The 21743-nt window shown below is 41.1% G+C and overlaps 1 protein-coding gene across 1 annotated transcript in view; it reads right to left on the bottom strand.

The window, feature by feature from the left end:
- The window catches only part of cntn6 (contactin 6), a 36427-nt gene extending 24446 nt beyond the window's left edge, over positions 1–11981 (bottom strand). Inside the window, exons 1-6 of the mRNA XM_080788279.1 lie at positions 11877–11981; positions 7450–7576; positions 4987–5162; positions 4044–4139; positions 1790–1993; positions 514–616 (exon numbers count right to left, since the gene is read on the bottom strand). Coding sequence (XP_080644405.1) covers positions 514–616; positions 1790–1993; positions 4044–4139; positions 4987–5162; positions 7450–7576; positions 11877–11937 — 767 coding nt within the window. The 5' untranslated portion in view covers positions 11938–11981. The remainder of the gene's footprint in view (positions 1–513; positions 617–1789; positions 1994–4043; positions 4140–4986; positions 5163–7449; positions 7577–11876) is intronic.
- Between the last annotated feature and the right edge of the window lie 9762 nt (positions 11982–21743).

Here is a 21743-nt window from a genome sequence, read left to right as displayed (position 1 = left end):
GATATTCTCGGCCGCGTCTGAATGAGTACCGTACAATGACGTAAACATTGTCCACGTAGACTTAAAAATAAAACTAGTGTTGACTAATCATTACAAGTGGCCCTTATTTTGAAGAGTGAAATCCGTTTCGGTTGTATAACCATGCTGCCATGACAAGCCGTTCGGAGCGCTAAAAGTAAACAAGAACCCACATAAGCTTTTAGCCAGAGTTATATTTATGATATTAGAACCATTGTCCACACTTTGGAAGTACGTTAAACATGGAACCCCCGCGGCATTAGGTGAGTAGTGTCTGTGTTGGAGCGTCTCCTTGCGGCTGTACAAGATCTAAACCGCTTTGAAAAGTCTTTGAAAAGTATTTTTTAAATCTTATAGTGTGAGAGGATGTCAGTATCTTGTCAAAACTCTTGTAGTATATGGGAGGCTTAATAGAAGAAGTCTGGTCAGTTTATTAAGTTGACACTTGAACATGATAGGGGCGAACAGCTTGGCCGTGCTGATTTTGACACTTACTTTCCTAAGGCAAAGCATTCCAGTCTCACAGACGATCCTTTAGAGACATTAAGGGTTTCAGGAAACTGAACTTCAATCTTTGGCTCATATTCCCCCATCACCGCTACATGAGGAATAGATGACAACCACATCACTCAAAGCGCAATACACACACATTACATTGTACATTTCATATTAGAAGAGTGACAGAGCTGTGCAGAGCGTGAACATGTCTGTTGATGATGTTTACAACAGCATTTGGCATAGTGCACGAATGGGTTTGGATTACACATCTGCCTTGGCTTAAGTCTTAAGTGGTACATGTACTGTAACTAGTCCTGATGGGATTTATGTGGGGCAAGCCTTGTGCTGTTTGTTTGAGCAATAGAAGGTGCGTTCGTGCATCAGTGTTTGTCGAAAAAAATGCAATTCTGGCTATGTATGTGTGCTTTCATGCAGACAATGTTTTTTGTTTTTTTCTTGCACAGATAACTCTGTATAGTGCAGAGATTGTTAACACCGAAAAAGTCATCATTGTAAAGCAGAAGCAAAAACAAACAGTGTTACGCTCTAGTCTAGACTATCTCTTTCAACTTGCCCTCTTTGCTACAGTACAAGTCAGTTCAGTGCACAAGACAAGATAAGCAGGAGGTGGCAGGGACAGGACCCGGCAGGAGGCCAAAGGAGCGATGGTGGGCAGTAACATGTACATTTACTTGAGTACTGTACTGTACTTACTGTACAGTGAATGCCAGATTTATTTCTGGCTACCTTTAGCCACTGCCAGCCTTTTTTCATATTTGTTATATTTTAAGTAGTCACAGAATATTCATCTTCACTACGATCGCACCCCGACCATTGATAATCCGAGAGACGTTCGCTGCTCATTCCGCCAAAAAAAAAAAAAGAAAAAAAAGAAACGCGAGTGAAACAGTCTGTTCAATAGAGCCCATTGAAAATGGAATGGTGGACGTGGCAGGAGTGGAACGATACAAGAAGAGAGATAGGAGCGTTTAGTGTTCCTTTTAAGAAAGCCCATTTAGTACAAAACTCTGTGGACACATCTCCGACATTCTGAAAGACAGATATCGGAGCTGAGTTGCGCTCAGGATTTATTAATTTTGTTGCCTCTACCACTGGTTAATGGATATAATAACATCAGTAATTGTCCTTTAATAAAGATTTGGGGTGAAATGTTCTAATACAGCAATACATTGATATTTGAGATAAAATTCACTTAATAATTTGTAATTCTACTTTTTATTTTTTGTCCACCGCTGCAGAGGAGGATGCTCACCGTCTCTCCGTAGTACCACAGGGGTTGGAGAGCTGAACACGCTGGCATTGGTCATCATATTTCTCACCACACATGTGTAGTTCCCCACATCGGAAGCCTCCACTTTAGCAATATACAAGTTGCCAGTCCTCTGGGACACAAAGCGCCGGGTGTCCTGTAGCAGGAAGCTGCGTTGTCCATTGAAAATCCATGAATATTTGATCTCTATTGAAAAACAAAAACAACAACAACAGAGGAGCAGAGACTGACCACAAAGAATTATGATTATTATGGCATTATTTTTAACATCCGCCTGTTATAGCCACACCAGGAGTCCGATCTTTGTAAAAACTTTTTTTTGCTATCTCTGTAGTAAATAAAACGTCTGGGTTTCCGAGGCTATCTCTGTAGCCATGTGACCAAGATTTATCTGTCAGATTTCTCATATTCCTTTCCAAAGGCTACAATTGCCTTCCAAGCTTTGCGGAGTGGCTCGTTGTGCACAAAATGCCACAAATCATTCTCCCTGGAATCCTTAGATTCTCTTTGCCTAGTCATACTACAATTTTAGGTGATAAGGTGACCAGTGGCAGTAAAAACAGAGAGATGTGTTTGGGTGATGTAAATTTGTAATTGTCGTGATGTTGTAGTTTTCGGTGGTCACCTTATCACCTAAAAGGCCTTTACTCTTCATAATCATATACTACATGTAGTCCCCGGCCAGTTAGATTTTTCAGATCCCATTCCACGTGGCTATGACTCCATGCCTTCTAAAGTTTGCAGTCCATGGGTAGGCAACCCGGCCTGGTGGAGACCTACTGTATGCTCCGAGGAGCACAGTTTACTAGTTTTATTTTATTTTGATGGCAGCCTGACAACTAGATGACACACGCACACACACACGCACGCACATGAAGAGACAGATGACATCCTGCAGTCATCCCTTTTGACATGGGCAGACAGATACTTAAAAACCCTACTCGCTTCCTAGAGGGAAAAAAGGGAATTAAAATCATTACAGAGAAAGTCAGGGCAGAAACTGACAGACCTTTCATGATTAGGGAGTATCATAGACTGGTTCTGCTTAAAAGCTGCAGTCTCAAAGCAGCAGAGGACTTGCAGGCACATAATAGTATGTCCTCTGACAGAGTTTCACTCTCAATGTTTCTCATTTTTAGACCACTTTACGTATTGATCGCTCACAGAAGCTTCAGATGAATCCCCTTTTGATGCACGGTATTGTGACGTGTAACATCAACGATATCTGACATTGTTTAAAGCCCATGGCAACAAACACCAACAGCTCTTGATTAAATGATCATTTTCTCCCTCTTAAAATATGTGTGTGTCATAATGTCGATTTAAGAATAAATACAAGGCATTCTCACAATGGCATGGCTTCTGTGCAACGTCAGTACTCGGAGGCCAGTCTGGAATTGTGTGGAATATATTTAAGAAAATATTAGATGACATACAGAACTCCATTTGAGCAAAAATTAACGGCTTGCATCTTTGGGGCCACCCCGTACAAAGAAACAACAACATTTGGATTGTAAAATAAATAAATGGACGGAAGCTTTTCTGGGGTGCATTGGAGGGCGAACCGCAAAGTGTGCCATCAGAAATCCCTTGTGGTCATACGATTCGCTCGAAAAACAGAGAGCCGAGAAAGGCTGGTATGCCGGCGTGAAATTGTGCCCGTGGCCACAGTATGTCTGGAGGAGTGCAGGCCACTTTGAGAGTCTGCTAATCAGCGGCATACAGACACACAGCCGACTCACAGCTGCGCCAAGGGATAAATGCTGCCTCGGCCACCAGCAGCCTTTATTACCCACTGATAACCTGCCCATACTGAGAGGAATGACAGTTGGGTAGTAGAGCACTCAAGGCTTTATGGATGACAGCATGGTCACAGATCATGTGGATTGGAGGGAAAAAGTGGGCTCAAGGTTAAGGAGTGTGAAGCAACAAACTATAGATAGGAAAGTATGGTCTGTGTTTGGATAGGTTTCAGGTGCAAGAACAGTGGCTGATCTGACAGAAACAATCACAAAAGTTCTTTGTCTCACAGATAAGAGGCGGAAAATGGAAGACATTGTTAGGAGAGTCTGGGAAGGGGCTGTGAGGTAAATAAAAACAAAGAGAGGGTTAGGGAGATGGAATTGAATGTGACAGGGAGGCACAACAAAGTTTGCCAAGGTTAGAAGGAATCTGGATCAGCGGAGGACAGTAGTACTGTACGCATTGAGAGTTGGGACAAAGTGTCATACTGTACCTCCATTATGTGGTGGAGGTCCACACAGCAAAACAACAGCTTGACCTTCTCTCACTGACACCGTGTTCCGTGGCTTCCTGCTGAAGTTCTGCAGAACTGTGCGCATATAAAGGACAACAGGGCTTTCTGTTAACTTTCAGCTAACCCACTTTTACTTGAAGATAATACTCAGGTGAGGGCATTTCTTTCTGCTGGAACTTTCTGCCCATTTGTTCACATTAGGGGGAAGTCAAGCCCTTGAGTCCTTATTAATATCACAATGAAAATGAGAGATCTGGGAACAGAACAGGTGACCAGGAAATGACCCTCTTTGAGAGATTACCTTCATTTTTCATTAAACACTACGCCGCTGAATAAACATTAGTTAGAAATACAACCCGGAATACTTGGAAATACCTGAATGTACTGTAATTCTTATATAAAATGTTTAATGCAATACATGACATACACATCAAAGTCTGATTTTTAACAGTGCACACTAGGACTATAGTTTGTAGTAAATGGATGCATGCAACAAAGTAAGTAAGCCTTCCTGTTTCTGTTTCATGTACAAGCTTTACACCCCCTGGACATGATGTACAAGTACCTACTTACCCCAATCCAATCCTTGCAACAAAGACGATATAATTACTTAAAATATAGCTTCAAGGCACACGTTTTCAAAATGTAAAGCAAAAATGTACTGTATGCAATTGTATTTGTCAAAGGGGCCTATGCCATAAATTACATGTATTATACGAGTAGGGTACTACATTAAAAAAATATATTTGCCATGTAATTTGCCATGTATCTAACAGTTTGTGTACAGTTAAATTAATGGAAAATGCTGATTCAACTAACTTAATAAAAACATAAAAAATAAATCTGATTATTCACGACCTTATGTAGCTATAGCTAGCTGTGGAAAAGATGTATTTCAAAATAAATGTAAGAATCTACTCACATGCGAACTGGACTTTAGCCTCCCTGCTGACAATGGTCCCAAATGTGTTAGTGGATATACACTGATACACTCCTCCATGGTTGATAGCATGAGGGTTATTGATCAACAGGTTCCCTTCTACAAGGCTGTAGTGAGGATCCAACTCTATATTAATAGCTTTTCCATTATTTTTCCACCTGCAGTGCACACAGGAGAGAGGATGTTAGTTCGCACTTTCTGCATTTCTGGAGGTGGTTTGGAGGGAATAACGTTAATGCGAACTCCTCTGAAATAGAGGGGTTTTGTTAGCCATCTTCAATCTTCATAAGAACACGGGAGCCACCGTTAATGGTGACTATCCACTTTCCACACATTCACATCTAGGCCTGATTAAGCCTGTCTATTAGCTGTCATATTGGAAATATCCTCCTATCCTTGATTTATGCCAATTATTTCCTGTGACTATAAAGATTTGAGATTGCCAGAGACATTACCCATTATTACCTCCATATATAGAATGGGAACTGTAGGCCTACTTTTATTTCTTGACTTCACAAAGAAAACATCCCTTAATGGCATACTGTCACAGTAATACCATGTGCCTATAAAGCTGTGTTCACACTGGCAGCTACAATGCTACAGGTTACCATTCTTTTTCAATGGAAGCCATATGTGACATATGATATGATGATATAGTACTTTATTGTAAGTTCACACTGACATTTTAAAGCAGCCATATATGTATGCAGAACACATATAGTATACACACATTTGACATAGCACAAAGAACAAAACAATATTACATACATAACAAGCAATGTCCACCGCCTAGATTACCCCATGGCTACTACAACTCCTTATTAAGCCTCAAAGTCGACTGGTGGACTTTAGTCTGACCTTATGTTTGCTGGTACACTATATCTCCTTCCTGAAGGTAGCAACCAGGGGGGCAGTGAAGCCAATAGTGTCTGAAGCCAGTAGGAAATCCTGACTTCCTGAAAGTTCATATAATGGCCTGTTGTGGCGCTGTCGGGCCCAAAAAACCCCATAGCTCCATAGAGGTCCATGTATTTGGGCCCAACTTCACCTAGACTGTATTACCTTAATAAACATGGTCATGAATACTTTCTGCTTCCAGTCACTAGTTTAAAGTCTCATTTCTCATGTCATAATATTCTTTTTGGAAAATTATGGTCCCATTTATTTAAAAAAAATGACCATAAAGTCGAGTATGTTCTGAGGGGCGTGGCTACCTTTACAGTCTATGATCGGGTTCCACCCCCCGCTCGAGTCAAAATAAAAACCAACGAAGAAGAAGGGGGAAGTCCCGCCTCGTTGTCTAGGCCAGCCGATGGCCAGCTGGGCCCAAACGGATCTAGAAAGATGGCGATTTACAATTCAAGGACTGACAGGCTTCATCTTACGTCCATATCAGACCCGGAGAGCGAAGACGGGGTTGGCGAAAGGGCCTTTCTGTGTCGAGTTTGCATGTTCTCCCCGTGTCCCCTAGGGTAGGTACCCTCACAAAAACATGCAGTAATCCTGGTCTCTAAACTGCCTCCCCCTGGCCAGCCGGGGCGCCTGATGGAGGGGAAAGGAACTGGTTGGAATAACGTGTTCCTTCCACGCGCTACGTCCAACCAGGGAAACTCCCCCCTGTCAGGTGTAAAGGAGCAACTTGGACACTCAGGCATGAAGGGAGCACGAGTTAAGTCCGTTGCTCTCCCCAGGTTGGCGGAGGGTGTGTAGAGCCCAGGATCACAGTAGATGATTGGCACAGGGGTGAAAATGGGTTACAAAATCGTGGGATAAAAAAATAAAAAAATAAAAAAAAAAGACCCGGAGACTTTTTACAGTCTATGGTAGCAACCTATATTCTCCATACAACACATTAGCTATAGTATTAGAGGTGATATTCCTTGCTAACCTTAGGATGCTGTTATCATACGTGGATGTATAAAGTTTCTGAAGTGGTTGTCCAACAATCTTTGCTGTTGCAGCAGTTGTGACTTTAGGGCTGCAGACAAACATCCATACCAGGTGGTACTACAGTACTGAAGAACACTCATAATAACAGAAGTGAAGAACAAAAGAAGAATCCAAAAGAAGAATCCTTCCGAAGCACAGAAGGATCTTAGACAGCGAAGGAAGTAGATTCTTTGCTTTGTTTTCTTACACAATGATTCAATCTGATCTTTCAATGACAACAGATGGTCTATTACTACTTCTAGGAATTTGTACGAACAAATCTGGTTGATGTGTTCACCATGAATAGTAATGGTGGACATGAAGATACAAAGCTACAACAGCTGCTACAGCTGGTTTCAACTTCAGCTATGATACAAAGCTATGTTTGCTGTGTAGCTTTGTATCTTTGTTTCTGTTGTATCTGCCAGTGTGAACGCAGCATACAGAACATAAAATAAGTCTCTATTTCTATATAAATCATCATGTACTGATAGTCAACTATGAGGGCAAACTTACTTATAATGTGGCAGTGGGTTTCCCTTTGCTTTGCAATTGATGAACACCTGGTTATCATCAGAGGAAAATGGAAATATGCTGTCACTGGGCTCTTGGGTGAAGACGGGTCCATGCCGTGTCTTCCTGTCTGTGTGAAAGACCACATTGGTTGTGCCATACTGTCGGGACAAGTCAAGCTAAGACAAAACAAATCAACACATGAACAAATGGCTGCCTATTCATAAATTGCTCAAAAGTAAAGGTTACAGTAAATATGCGGTGGGCACCGTGCGTGCCAATGCAATTACCTGCCAACATGGCTCTTAGAACGCAGCCTGAATTCATGAACCGTTCTGTGAATCAGATATACTTGCAGTGCATAAGAGAGCAATTAACTGATCACGACCCTGTGGTTTTTCACACATTTCTGAGCCATAGGCTATTTACAATAAACTCAGTAGTCATAAGCATGCCTTTTAGTTCCCCACTTCTCATTTACACTCCCACCAACATCCAGGTTGTTTTGGAACGCATGACTGCTCAGTCAAGCCCATTGTTTTGGTTAGCTCCAGCCAAAATATCAATACACTAGAGTAATTAAATGATGTAGCACTAATTACTCCTGTGAAATTGTATTTTTTCAATACATGCCAAGCAAACTCACTCCCGCACGCGCGCACACACACACACACACACACACACACACACACACACACACACACACACACACACACACACACACACACACACACACACACACACACTTACAGTACGGCCATGAATATTATAGTGTATTGCACACTTGTATCTCTCTACAGCTAGACAGTCTTATGCCCTGTGAAAATTGAGTGTATCTTTGTACCCCCATTTTGCGGATGAGATGCTTTTTTACAAGTCTCTAACCTTGACGAGGACAAAGAGAAGTGTTCCCTCCCGCAACATCATCATCATCATCATCCTAATGAGAGTGGGAGAGATCTTTGCCTCAGGTGAGAGCCTTCTCTCCCCAGCCTCCAAGGGAGGTGCTTCATTTTTACCCTGCTCGCTATGTCCTTTAAATTAAACAAATTAATGAACCTTTTATAGCTGGACTATTCACTTGGGAGATGCCTGGATAGTTTATGAGTGTGCATGCATGTGAGTGTGCGAGCATGAGAGAGTGTGTGTGTGTGTGTGTGTGTGTGTGTGTGTGTGTGTGTGTGTGCGCTGTATGCGTGCGTGCGTTTGTGTGGGCATGCGTGTGGCAACCTGCACTGTAAACTTAGGCATACCAATTGTAAGAGTCCATGAAAAGAACGAACATGAAAATGCAAACCACGCATGCATACAAGCGTGCCTTTAAGAATACTGTGCAATGCGTTATCCCCGTGCTATCGTAATTCTCTCCCTCTCTGCCCATGGAAGAGGCAGTCCGACATTGATTGCCTAATAATAATATTTGATACATAGAATTATCCCTCACACATTGCTGGTTATAGATAATAAAAAAAATACAGCAATCACTTGTGTTCTGGATTAATTTAACTGAATGGTTATAGCAAACGCAGATCAAACATAATTTTATTTGTGTTTGATAAGCTTAACTGGTAAGTGCTGGTAAAAAATACAACTTTTTGACACAAGATGTACAGTCACACTTGGACTGGATGTGCTGCACAGAGAGACATAGGGGCAAAAAACTGTCCATGATCACACTTCTAGACAGTGGTAAACTTGAATTTTGATCCCATAGGATTAATGAAGGAATACGTCTTTGAAATGCCACATAAATTGTGAGTGAGAAATAGAAGTTTTTCAGATGGGCTCCAGCCTCCAGGATCTTGCATGCATGCTTACTGTGTGCCCGGCCAGCGTCCCGTCATTTCCATTTCAGACACGCTCTTGTGAACAACCAAACGGATTTGGCATAGCAGGTGGTCTGAGGACCCGCAATGCGCTTTCCATTCGCAACTATATGCCCATCAGCCAGCCACACCCCCAGGCACAAATAAGGGAGTCTGCATAATGTTTAACGAATAAGGCAGCCGCTTTAGGGCCAACGCTATTAACATGTGTACGGATATCGCATAGTGCCATGGGATAACACGGGACGCACGATAGGGCCCTGTATATACAAAGGATTCTCAAAACGCGTCAGTACGCGTTTTGAGCTTGAAGATCGCTTATTTATACTACATGTGTGACACAATAGTATGATGAAGTAGGACATTAATTCGCAAAAACAATATGGAGATAAGAGGTTTATGCCCGACAGCAACGATATGCCACTCTATTTCTGTGTTTACTGTTACTGGCTGCTTAGCTACAGTGTACCTCTGTAAAACTGCTGACTTAAGATGAAATGCTAAATCAATGGAAATGGAGGCATAAATAACAATACAATACCACCCGCCCCCCTAACACTCCATATACTGTATAAATTTAAATACATTTGTCTGATGACTTGTAAACAGTTGGCTTGACTTCAATTTATATCTGTCAATGGGGCCTGTCAACTTGAAATCTCTCTCCATAGCCTTAAAGCTACACAGGTTACAATACACACACATGAGCTGAGACAGACCTTAAAGCTGCATTGTGTGATAAACAACATGAATTATGATAACCAAAAATAAATCTCTCCCTTCTCTGTCAGGTGGCACTTACAGTATACCTCCCAGTCCAACTTCACATGCACCTAACAAATCACACCGGGCAAAACATGACAAACTTTGCTACTATAGCGATTACTTCAGTTTTGTTGCCACGTTAAATGAAGAAGTAAGTACTTTAAATTTACCTAGTGATTAAATCAGTTTGGGGGTCCTTAAAAGTTTGAGAACCACTGGACAACATGAGGAAGGGTAAACAACATCATGGACAGCCAGCACATGCACATATTGGGCCGCCTTTTTCTGTCTCAATGAATCCTTCAAATGCCTTTACCCTGCACTGACACAAAGCCACTGCAGAGAGACACAGACAGAGCTGTTTTCCTCAGGCTATCCGAGCCGTGAACAATGACCCAACTGCCAGGTCATGTCTTTAACCTAACACTCGTTCACCAACAGAGCAGACACGTTTTTTTTTGGTGGGGGGGGGGGGGGGTTTGACAAATATTTTTGAAAATCTGTAATTGTATCTACTGTACATCAGTTTTTATATCTATCAATTTTTAATTGTATCTACTGTAGATCAGTATTAATATCTATCAATTTTTACGTATCTTTTCTAGAGGAAACACATGAGTGGAGAGTAGGGAATAACACACAGCATACGGTAATCAAACCGGGACACTCTACTCACCCATGTGGTGCACTCAATCTACTCTACTCTACTCTACTCAGGTTGCCCCATATTCTGTATATCCCGGGTTGCTAACTTATTCACCCATTTATATTCTGTATTATGCATACCGGTATTCTATACATCTGTCTTTGGCTGAAAAATTATATATGTAGCTAGTAGCTACAGTATTCTGTATCCTACCTCTGAGTACCTCGTTTAGTTTATTTACATTACAGTTTACACTTAAAGGGTGGACTCCCCATAATGCCTGGCATTCATGTATATATATATTTTTTTATTATATATTTTATTGGATATTATACTTAGTTTCTAGATTTATTGTACGTTAAACATGGTAGATCCTCTGTGTCATTAGGTGAGTACTAGTTAATGAATTGTTTAAGTATCACGCTATCATTCATCATCAACAACAGGTTGTTGTTGATGCCCCCCCAAAATAACATGAACAGGTTACAGGATTCTCATTCTGTTATTGTCACTGCCTGCAAGGATGGCCGCCGTGCCATTTCATATAAACTTTCTAGTTCATACGTGGGTTGTGGGTCCAGGGTGGAGTTGTTGTATATGTTGTTGTTGTTGATGATCCGCGCCGCGGTGCGCAGCGTGGAGAGGGTATCATGCATGCTGGCTGGTTGGAGCACAGCGCAACAGCCTCACTAGTATGACGCACTCTTGATTTTCTGTCCAGTCCTTCGTGTATAGGCTGGCATTTTTGTGGCAAATTATATTCATTAATAAAGAGAGAGCTGTAAAGGGGATATTTTCTATCGTCAGTACAGTGTAAATAATTTTTGTTTTTAACCATAGGTTAATTAATATGGACCGTGATAATGCAGTAGTATTATCACGGTAATAGCAGTAATACAGTAGCAGTAATACAATGTAACACTGGTGAATACTGTAGATACTGAGCAAAGTCTTTAAAGGGAATGTGTAAAGCTTTCCTACAGAAGTTGGGGGAATGTTTTTCTTATGATCTCCTGTGACTGTATCATTTTATCACTCCATACCACAAAAATATGATTCCGGCATGATCCCTTCTTGAGGAGATAATGAAATGATAACTCAGACATGCAGAGGAAGGTGTCAGACTCTCCCTGTGAGAGATATACGTATGCAGATCAGGTGTGTCATCAAAGGCCACTTGGGGGACGCCTTACCAGCCAGGCATCCGTTGAGTGACAGAAGGATTAGCAGTTCCCATGGTAACAACATCTTCATTTTCCAAGGTCAAAGATTCTGTTTCTTCCCATCCAGTTTCCAAAGAGTGTATAGTTATTTGGCTGTGGAAGAAAGAGAAGGCACATGAGCTACAGTGTACGTGAAAATGCTCACTGTACAATAAGCCTGCTGGAACTGTGGGCTGGAACTCGAGGAGAATCAGTGAGCCATTAATAATTCATTCACCTAAATAAGCATTGCCAAGACCCCATGCCTAAGGGCCAGCTAGAGCTGATCCACAAGAGCTGATATTTGTTGTACTGTATACAACACATACTGCTACAGTGTCTCCCAGGAGCATGTCAAGGGACTAGACATGCTTACAGCAGCAACAGATACAACTTGCCCCCTCGCCTATATGTGCCACTATAGCCACACAATAATGTTATTTATTTTATTAAAAAGAAACAGAAGATGTGTGCCTATTGATGTATACACATAGCCACTGTTACCGACACATACCGGTACTTTCAATATTAATAGGCCTACTACAAATTGATTCAATTTGATGGCGGCCACTATATGGTTTTAAGTTGTTATGTCATATTACGGCAAAGCTCCACCTACTGTGTTGTTGTGTTGCATTCGGATAGGGTGAAAAAATTAACCGGGGCGAATGCAACGCAACGTCAGCACTCAGCAGTGGAGCATCCTTCATTGATTAAAAAGGGAACATTCCCTGCGTTGACGCAACGCCCGACGGCTGCAGTGGAGCTTTGGCGTTACCTACACCCCCATGACATAATGAGAAACATTGTTCTTGTTTGAATAATGCAAGTGTGTTGTATTGTGTAACTGTAACAATAACAAGATCAGGGCATCTTGTAAATTGTTCAAAGTAACCAGACTGTAGAATGTAATTAACAATACAGTTTCCAATAAAGTTTATCCAACATTACTAAAGTTTACAGCTGAAAATAGAAATAAAGGCCAAAGAGAAAACATTATACTGTACGTACCATATTTATAGGCCTATATATTTATTTTCTTAGCCATGTGATTGCTATGGATTCGTTGTTGGCTTGTTTCCAAAATTCCATTCTTGACAAGAGATAGTGATGTTAGAAAAAATAAATTATGATTCACTATTTGTGAAGAGAGGATAAGGAGATTATTCCCCCGGATCAAAGAGAGTGAAGTAGATTTATTCTGTTCTCGATTATCTAGTCGGAGGGACTGAGAATCATGACCTTCCACACTTCATCTTTTCAATCATCAGTATTGATTTGGTTTCCATTTTTTAACCTTCTGCCTTTTTGTTTGTCATTCTGCCCACAGTCTTGTCATGAGCCTCAATCAAATATGGAAGGATGGGTCAATAATGGGAGATGTGGTTGATGTCTTTCCTTATGAGACTCACATACTTGAAAGATGTGCTTTGTAGGGAAAACCAATGCAGAAATTAGATCCATCTACAAGCGAGGCAGATTTATTTTGAATGCTATAACGTTTGAAAGCATTCTGTTGAATAACTGTGGTCCTCTCAAATATTCACATATTAATTTGGATGAAACAATTAAGCCTATTTTGGAGTAAAACCTGTGAAATGAAACCTAAATGCATATTTTTTGGTACTGTACAGGAAACTTTGAATCGATGTTAAATGTTTTTGGTCACTTGGTCAGCATGCCTACCCACAATCAATAATGTTGCAGGCCAGCACCTGTAAGTAATTCCAAATCAATATGTTTTACATTCAGACAAGCTTACCAAGCAAAGTCCACATGCAAAGGAACTTAGATCATACTGTTGTACGGATTTCATCTAGCAAATGGTTTCACGAAAGTCTAGATTCACTAGTATAGCATAGCCGACGCCGTAGAGGCGTGGATGGTCGACCAATATAAGTTGTTTACTTTGGACGCATATTGACCATGCTATGTGATAACTGACTTACAAATTCAATGATCTGCCCACTACTAGGCCAATGAGTGGAAAGCGCTAATTCCCACCGGTCACGATAAGTATAAAGATACTACACCATTGCATTTTTTTATAGTCGGTGTGAACACTGCCATCCACTTGACAATTTTAAAATTTAAAACTATAGTTCTCGTTATATTGCTCAGTGTGAATGGCCCTGAAATGAGGAAATGTGAAGGAGACATAATGCAGTACAGTACATCGCTGCAATGCATGGCATCTCATTACAGACTTCACATCATATCCTACGACAAATACATATTGTATGAGCCAAATGTGGACCGTGTGTACAACTGTGACTCAACTTTCCAGCATTTGATTACAAATGTGACATAATTTGGTTATGGTTATTGGTCATACTTTTTTGTTTTATTTAACTTAGTTAAGGTTAAGGGCTGCTTTGGTTAGGTTAGCATTGGGTTAGGTTTAAGCATGGTCATGCGGGGAGGGGCACCTAATTGGTCAGTGCAGCTCTGATCCCAGCTAGTTTGTTGTTGTTGTTGTTATTTAATCTATATTTTAATCTATATGCATGCTCGGGAACAATGAAAACAATGAAAACAATGAAAGTTGTGAAAGCATGCCCCACCTGGTTATGCAATACCCATTATCAAAGTACCCGTTATGGAAAGCTCTATATCTATACTGTCCATGTCCCTTTGATGCCCATATATGGAGATCCCTGATGCCATCAGTGCTTGCCCATTATGTGGGCAATCGGCATGCTTGGTGTACTGGTTGGATGGGCGGTTCTGGACAACTGGTGATCTGACCCGACTTCATGCACAATTTCACTGCACTCCCTCGGGTCCTCAGCAATATGCCAGTTGAGTTAGAGATCGATAAGGCAGACAGTTCTCGAGATACGCAGAGGAAACACACACACACACACACACACACACACACACACACACACACACACACACACACACACACACACACACACACACACACACACACACACACACACACACACACACACACACACAGTAGGTACAGTAGGTTCTTTTTATATGGTGAAAATCAAGTATAGGTTTAAGGTTGGTTTATTACACGGATCCGAGTTCACATGGCATCCATCTGATTAATTTACTTTTTGAATTCATCACATTTTCCTGGAGATCAAGCTGACTTTGTTGGCGACAGCTGCACTGTGTAATACAAACTTTGTCCTTGAGGTTACAGAATAGATTTGACTAGATGTAGTAAGGATGTACAGTACATCAAGCAACAAAAGTCATGGATATTTAGCAGTGAGGAGGACAGGGGAAGCAATGCAGTCCACTGCAGAGGTTGTCTAACAAGCCCCTGAAGCCTTTTGTCATTAGTGTCCTCGCTCTGCCCAAATGATCGATGCTAATTTATGTTCGCTGTAGTCAGCTGTCCAGTTTCACTTTCAAGCTGATCAACTTCATGTTGTCTGCTCACATTGGCACAGAAATGTCCTTTCTCCATGGCATTCAAAGTCAAACTCATGGGTCTTGTTCCCATGGATAGTACGCTATTGGTATAAAAACGCAGAGCCGAATCGGTATAGGTGAGAGGGCTGGCACGGTTCCTCTGTCAGATAGCACAACTCTGTTTTAATGATGCATAGGTCCCAGGCATCCTTGGGGAGGATGTGTTTCTTGGTCACAGTCCAGAAATTTAAAGTAGTTGCTTGTGATCCCCATGATTAATTTATATTCCCTAGAAAAAATACAATGGTAATAATTCTTGTGCCCAGCGGATGGTGGTCGCAGGTGTTACCAAGTGGGATGAAGCCAAGCTAATGGTGCCTGCAAGGGAAACTATCTGTCAAGAATAATCCCTGGACCCTAATAACACTGTGGCATAGATAATGCGCTTCCCCCCTCTCTCACTGGCCCACGATATTGAGATAGCTGCAGAAAGTGATTAAATGAGTTATGGATATTGACATGGTAAAATGTATATATCTAGAAGTATTGCCTGGTTTAGAGTTTGGCAATGATTAGCTTCCCACTGTGGAATAGCCAAATAGGGCTTCTAGGAACTCTGGTGAGCCATGTTCCACTTCATCAGTTCCTGAGTAATTGGCTAAACACGTGACTACGGTACATAAATTAACATCAGCAGCCTTGCGAGAGGTAATTAAGGGAATGTTTTTTTTGTATACCATGGTAAATAAGACGAGCAATCAGCACCACCCAGGGCTTTCTAAGCCACAACTTGTTATTTTGTCAGGCATTGTCATGACACAGTCATCAAAACCAACCATACAACACACAGCCTCTGACAGGTAAATAGACTTTAAACTTTTAAGCATACATTACAATACAGAATCCAAGCAACATTTTGGTAAATGCTCTACAGTACTGTACTTACTGTAACAGTTTTTAACTACAGTAATATTAGAGCGTGTGCCTCCTCTCCAAACATTCCTGTAAGCCTCCAGATCTCACTGTAAATCTATTCACTCACTGGAGAACATGAGCTGTGTTTCAACTACAGTAGTATGCTGGAAGAATGTCAATCATTGTGTAAGAGCCTATCACACATCACTGGAGACTAGAGACGTGGAGAATGTTAAAAGCCAACATCTACTGTAGCTACATTATTTCTATTCAAACTCAACATATTGTGCACAATGATACAGGAGGTGTAGGTATGGCATCACTACAGTGAGAGAGACCTTGTGAGAAATGAAAACAGACTAATGTCCACAGAAATGCAATACACGTATTCCAGGATAACATTCTGAATTTAAATTGGGTATTGCTGATATGAGCTAAAAAAAAAATCAGGCATTCGTTAAACGAGCTTTACAGTATGTGACAGTTTGTTTTCCACCAAACAAATTAAAATTGATACATAACAGAATTCCATAACAGAATCCCATTGTCTGTGACATGAGATTATAACACTGAACAATTGCGGTGATAAGGTCAGGCTGAATGCCAATGGACCCATTTGCCAATGGGTCAACATCTATTATAATTAGGCCTACCATGTTTTGCGTTCAGAAAAAAGTGCAGCTCATATCAATGTACATTTAGTTCAAATAGAAAATATTCAACTGTAACATAATGATCTAAATAAAATCACTGATAGATTTAAATTACATATTTAACCTACTGTACAATGGCATGAAGCGAAGCAAATGTTTCAACAAATAAGCAAACACGTTTCAATGCATGAACAACATGCAGAGTTGTCTCTATATTTTAGGATGCCCCTAAGCAAGTGTTTGGCTGCCGCTGGCCTTCATTACATCAAAGACCCACGGACCATTCTCAAGTGCTCATTTAGCTTTTAGGGCTGTATTTTGCGTGTCTTAAGTACCAGGTCTTATTCCCTAACTTGAGTAAACTAAAGACCTGGAGGTGTGGTCAATGCTCTTTGGCCACTCAGAATAGCCAAATGGCATTGACCACGCCTCCAGGTCTTTAGTTTACTCAAGTTAGGGAATAAGACCTGGTACTTAAGACACGCAAAATACAGCCCTTACAATCATACTCGGGAGTGGGGTTTTGGTTTCGCAACCCCAAGTATCATGTAGAGCAAAATTTCTGTCATGTGAATATGGTTATTTTTGTGGCAAAAAAAGCAGAAGCTTTTACACTTATTCTTATGCTGCTGTATACTAAATATAATTTCCGGATTTTGTCACTTTTTGCACTTATAGTCATGAAGTCATGACCGAATGAATAAGGTTGGATACAAGCGGCCGAAATGAGTTTTCTAAGACGGGTGGCTGGCATCTCCCTTAGAGATAGGGTGAGAAGTTCAGTCGTGCGAGAGAGACTCGGAGTAGAGTCGCTGCTTCTTTGCTTGGAAAGGAGACAGCTTAGGTTGTTCGGTTATCTGGTTAGGATGCCTCTCGGGCGTCTCCCTAGGGAGGCCCTCGATACACGTCTGACTGGGAGGAGACCCCAGGGCAGACCAAGGATCACGTCCCACTGGGAGGAGACCATCTGGTTAGGATGCCTCTGGAGCGTCTCCCTAGGGATGTCCTCGATACACGTCCGACTGGGAGGAGACCCCGGGGCAGACCAAGGATCAGATGGAGGGATTATGGGCTCCATTTTCGTCTGATCTTTCTAAATACACTGTTTTGGGATTTAGCAGTGGGGAAGGGGTGTTCCCCCACTAAAGTTGGTATTTTGGTTACCTGTCTAAATCCCTAAAACACCTCCGTTACCCTTTATCTTATGCATAAGTGCATGTGGTTTGGGCAAGGTTTGCCTTTAAGAGATCCCTTATCCGTTGCCCATGGAAGAGTGTTGCTGCCTTGAAGTATCACTTGTGCTGCACCAACGTTATTATTAGAAACGAATTAAACACTAAAAGCTAAGGTATAAAAACATTAAAAACTGTTAAAAAGAGTTAGCTAGAGAAAGCAATATTGAAGAGGTGGGTTTTGAAGGTTTGGAGGGCGGAGGCATCTCTGAGTGTTTTGGGGAGTGCATTCCGGACCACAGGGTTGGGGCAGCAAAGGCAAAAGCTCTGTCGCCCCACGAGTATGGTCTTGGGGACGTCGAGGAGGTTTGCATCACCAGAATAAAATCATGAGTTTTGCTAGAATTGTGCTATGCTCCCTTCATCTTGGTCCAATCTGCGCTGTCTTATAGTCTATTTCTTATAGTAATCATTGCTATAGATTGTTTGTTCAGTAAGAGGCGTTCTACCATTCTACCCATCTCTCCAGAGCTTTACAGAAAATATATTTCAGGATGCCAATTTTATACAATCACAAGAGAGAACTCCACAAAGATAATTTATTAGCTTTTATAAAGAGCTATTGTGTTCCAGTTTCAATTTTGTCTGCTCTTTTTATTTTTGTTTCATCACTTCCAATTTTGTTTATCCTGTATGAGTTCTCTCTCCTCCTGATATGCGCACAAGGGACATTTCTTGGTCTCTTTTTTAACCTGCTATTTTAACACTTCATAAACTTGAGATTGAAGTTTATTGGTGAAATTGCCATACCGAAATTAAATATTTTGACATTATATTATAATGATATAATTCATATTATAATTATATTATGTGTTTACTTGAGAGCATTGTTCAATATCATCAGAGGTCTTTAGTCTTTACTCAAGGGTTTGTTGATCATCAGTAGTCAATGTGCTGTGTATAGACTGTTGCACATAATGTGTAGCGGTGGCCAAAATGGGCTGCTGCTCTTTCATTGCCAATGCTTGCACTGTGAGGTGCCAATTAAAACAAAAGCAAACAAGATGTGAGCCATAGGTGGAGTGGGTTTAGGAGTGAGGGTCTGGAGGAGAAAAGCGTCATGCAGGAGTTTAGGAGGATGGCAAAGCAGGGATGTTATGTGGGAATACCCTATTCGTCACTTCCCTGTTACGCCTTTCTTGTGTTTCTCTGGTCTGATCCTGTTTCTTCTGTGCATAATTGATGTGCCTACTTTGAAATGTGGGTAAGCTTAAATTGTTATTTTTAAACATCTTTGCCAATTCAGCACTTGTATGTAAGGCTTGAACCGAAGCATGGAGATAATATACTGTATATATGTTGCATTATCCTTTAGTCATGAATTCTAGTTCAATGTTGAAAACAAACTTTGCACATGCAGCATTTAACATGACATCATTCAGCAGCCCCAAGTTCCCCAACTCTAAACGCCTTCTAGCATCCCTAGAGAGAGAATTTTGGATTACAACCAGTGTTGCCAGATTTTAGGAGAGGAACAAGCAACAAGATCTACAAAATGAGCATAAGTGATTACGCGCACACGCTCACGCACGCACACCGTGCACGCACGCGCGCGCACACACACACACACACACACACACACACACACACACACACACACACACACACACACACACACAGAGTAAATTAATTGAAACTAAGTTGCATACTGTATAACGACTCTGAGTTGTTTGAACAGAGAATTACATGGTTTATTAACGCAGTGCACTTGTTCCGGTGTATAGATCCAATTACAACTGGCGCGTACGGAAATACGCTCGGAGATTCTTCTCCGTTTTCAGAATGCTCTGGCAGTAACTGATTTCAGTTGATTTATGCATGGTCTGTAAAAACAACACACTTTGCCTGTGCAGGGTGTGATGTATTCATCAGTGTTTGGAGTCAAACACTGGACATCCATTCTTCTACGTAGGGTCGGTCAGCGCACGCACACAGTGCACCTAGGACGCAGTGCAATGAATTTTCTTTTTTTTTTTTTCACTTTTTTGTTTATTCAAGATCCAGGGTATACAGTAAATCAAAAGACATATGTGACACACCCATATGAAACGTATAAAATATAACAAAATATTGTGAGTCCGTATACGAAATATTGTGGTAGCATAAAATAAAAATAAGAAAATAAAATAAAAAGTTGCATAGTCCTATGCTAACATGGAATACAAACCACATAACCTGAGTCAAGTTTTAAAACAAAAACAAGACAAACGTACGACAAGACAAGACAAGACAACATGGCTTGGTCATTGGTCACCCAAAACATAATCGACGTGGTAGTGCATCCACACATGGCTCCTAATAATAAATATACTGAACAACCCAGCTGCGTCGGGAATCTACAGTAGTAGCATGCTCAAATCCAGGTTTAATCTCCTTCAATCTGGAATTGCTTGGAACTGCAAGTCATTTACTAGTGCAAGGAAGGGGCCCCATGTGTCCTCAAATTTGGATACAGAGCCTCTCAGGGTACATCTAATTTTTTCTAGTTTAATGAAGTGGAGTACATCTCTAATCCAGTGAAGATGGGTTGGGGGAGCAGAGGACTTCCATTTCATCAGGATCAGACGCCTAGCTAAGAGAGTGGTAAAGGCCACCAAGTGAGCTTTGTATTTTGTCAGGAATAGATCAGGGGGAGAGATTCCGAAAATAGCCGTCATTACATTTGGTTCAAATGGTACCCCAACACTACTCGACATTGTGTCAAAGATCTTAGTCCAATACCTACGTAAAGAAGGGCATGACCAGAACATATGTATACGTGGCGGGGGCTGAACGACACCTATCACACAGGGGATCAATATCACCATATATTTTGGATAACCTAACTTTAGTGAAATGCACGATGGATAATTTTGCATTGAATTAGCCCATGCCTCGCACAAATGGAAGAAGAGTGGACAAGACGTAAAATATCTTCCCAATCATCGTCTGAGATTTCTTCTCCTAAGTCCTCTTCCCACTTGTTCTTAATATTTTCTATTGAAGTAGGCCGCAAAGAGAAAATACAATTGTACATAACCGATATTAGGCCCTTCGTGCTCGGCAATGGAGTTAAGAAGGAATCAACCACAGTGGCCTCTGGAAGGTTTGGAAATACAGGGTTAAGGCTACGCACAAAACTGCGAATCTGAAGATATCGAAAGAAGTGTTGATTTGAAAGGGAATATTTCCCAGACAGCTGTTGAAAGGAGGCAAATACTTTGTCAATATACAGATCACTGAGCTTTGTAATGCCAAGTGATGACCATAAAGAGAAGGCATTATCACTCAAAGATGGATGGAATAAAGGGTTTGCTGTTAATGGGGCAAGGAAGGACTGAGCTTGTAGACCAAAGTGGCGCCTGAATTGATTCCAAATTTTCAGTGTGGATTTGACAATAACACTCTTAGAATAAGGGGTAAGAGAAAAACGAATAGGGGCATGAATAAGAGCAGTTAATGAGGCAGGCCTTACTGAGGAAGATTCCATCTCAATCCATGTTGGACGTAAAGGAGATTTCTCCAACAATAGCCAATGTTGCAAAATTCTAAGATTGGCTGCCCAGTAATAAAACCTAAAGTTAGGTAGGGCTAACCCACCCTGAGGTCTGGGTCTTTGTAACAATGTTTTACTGATCCTGGGAACCTTTTTATTCCAAATAAATTCTGAGATCATGCGATCAATTTTATCAAAAAAAGAGAGG

This window comes from Protomyctophum bolini (assembly GCF_963924005.1).
Source record: "Protomyctophum bolini genome assembly, chromosome: 2".
NCBI lineage: Eukaryota > Metazoa > Chordata > Actinopteri > Myctophiformes > Myctophidae > Protomyctophum > Protomyctophum bolini.
This window is presented reverse-complemented; position numbering and strand designations above follow the sequence as displayed.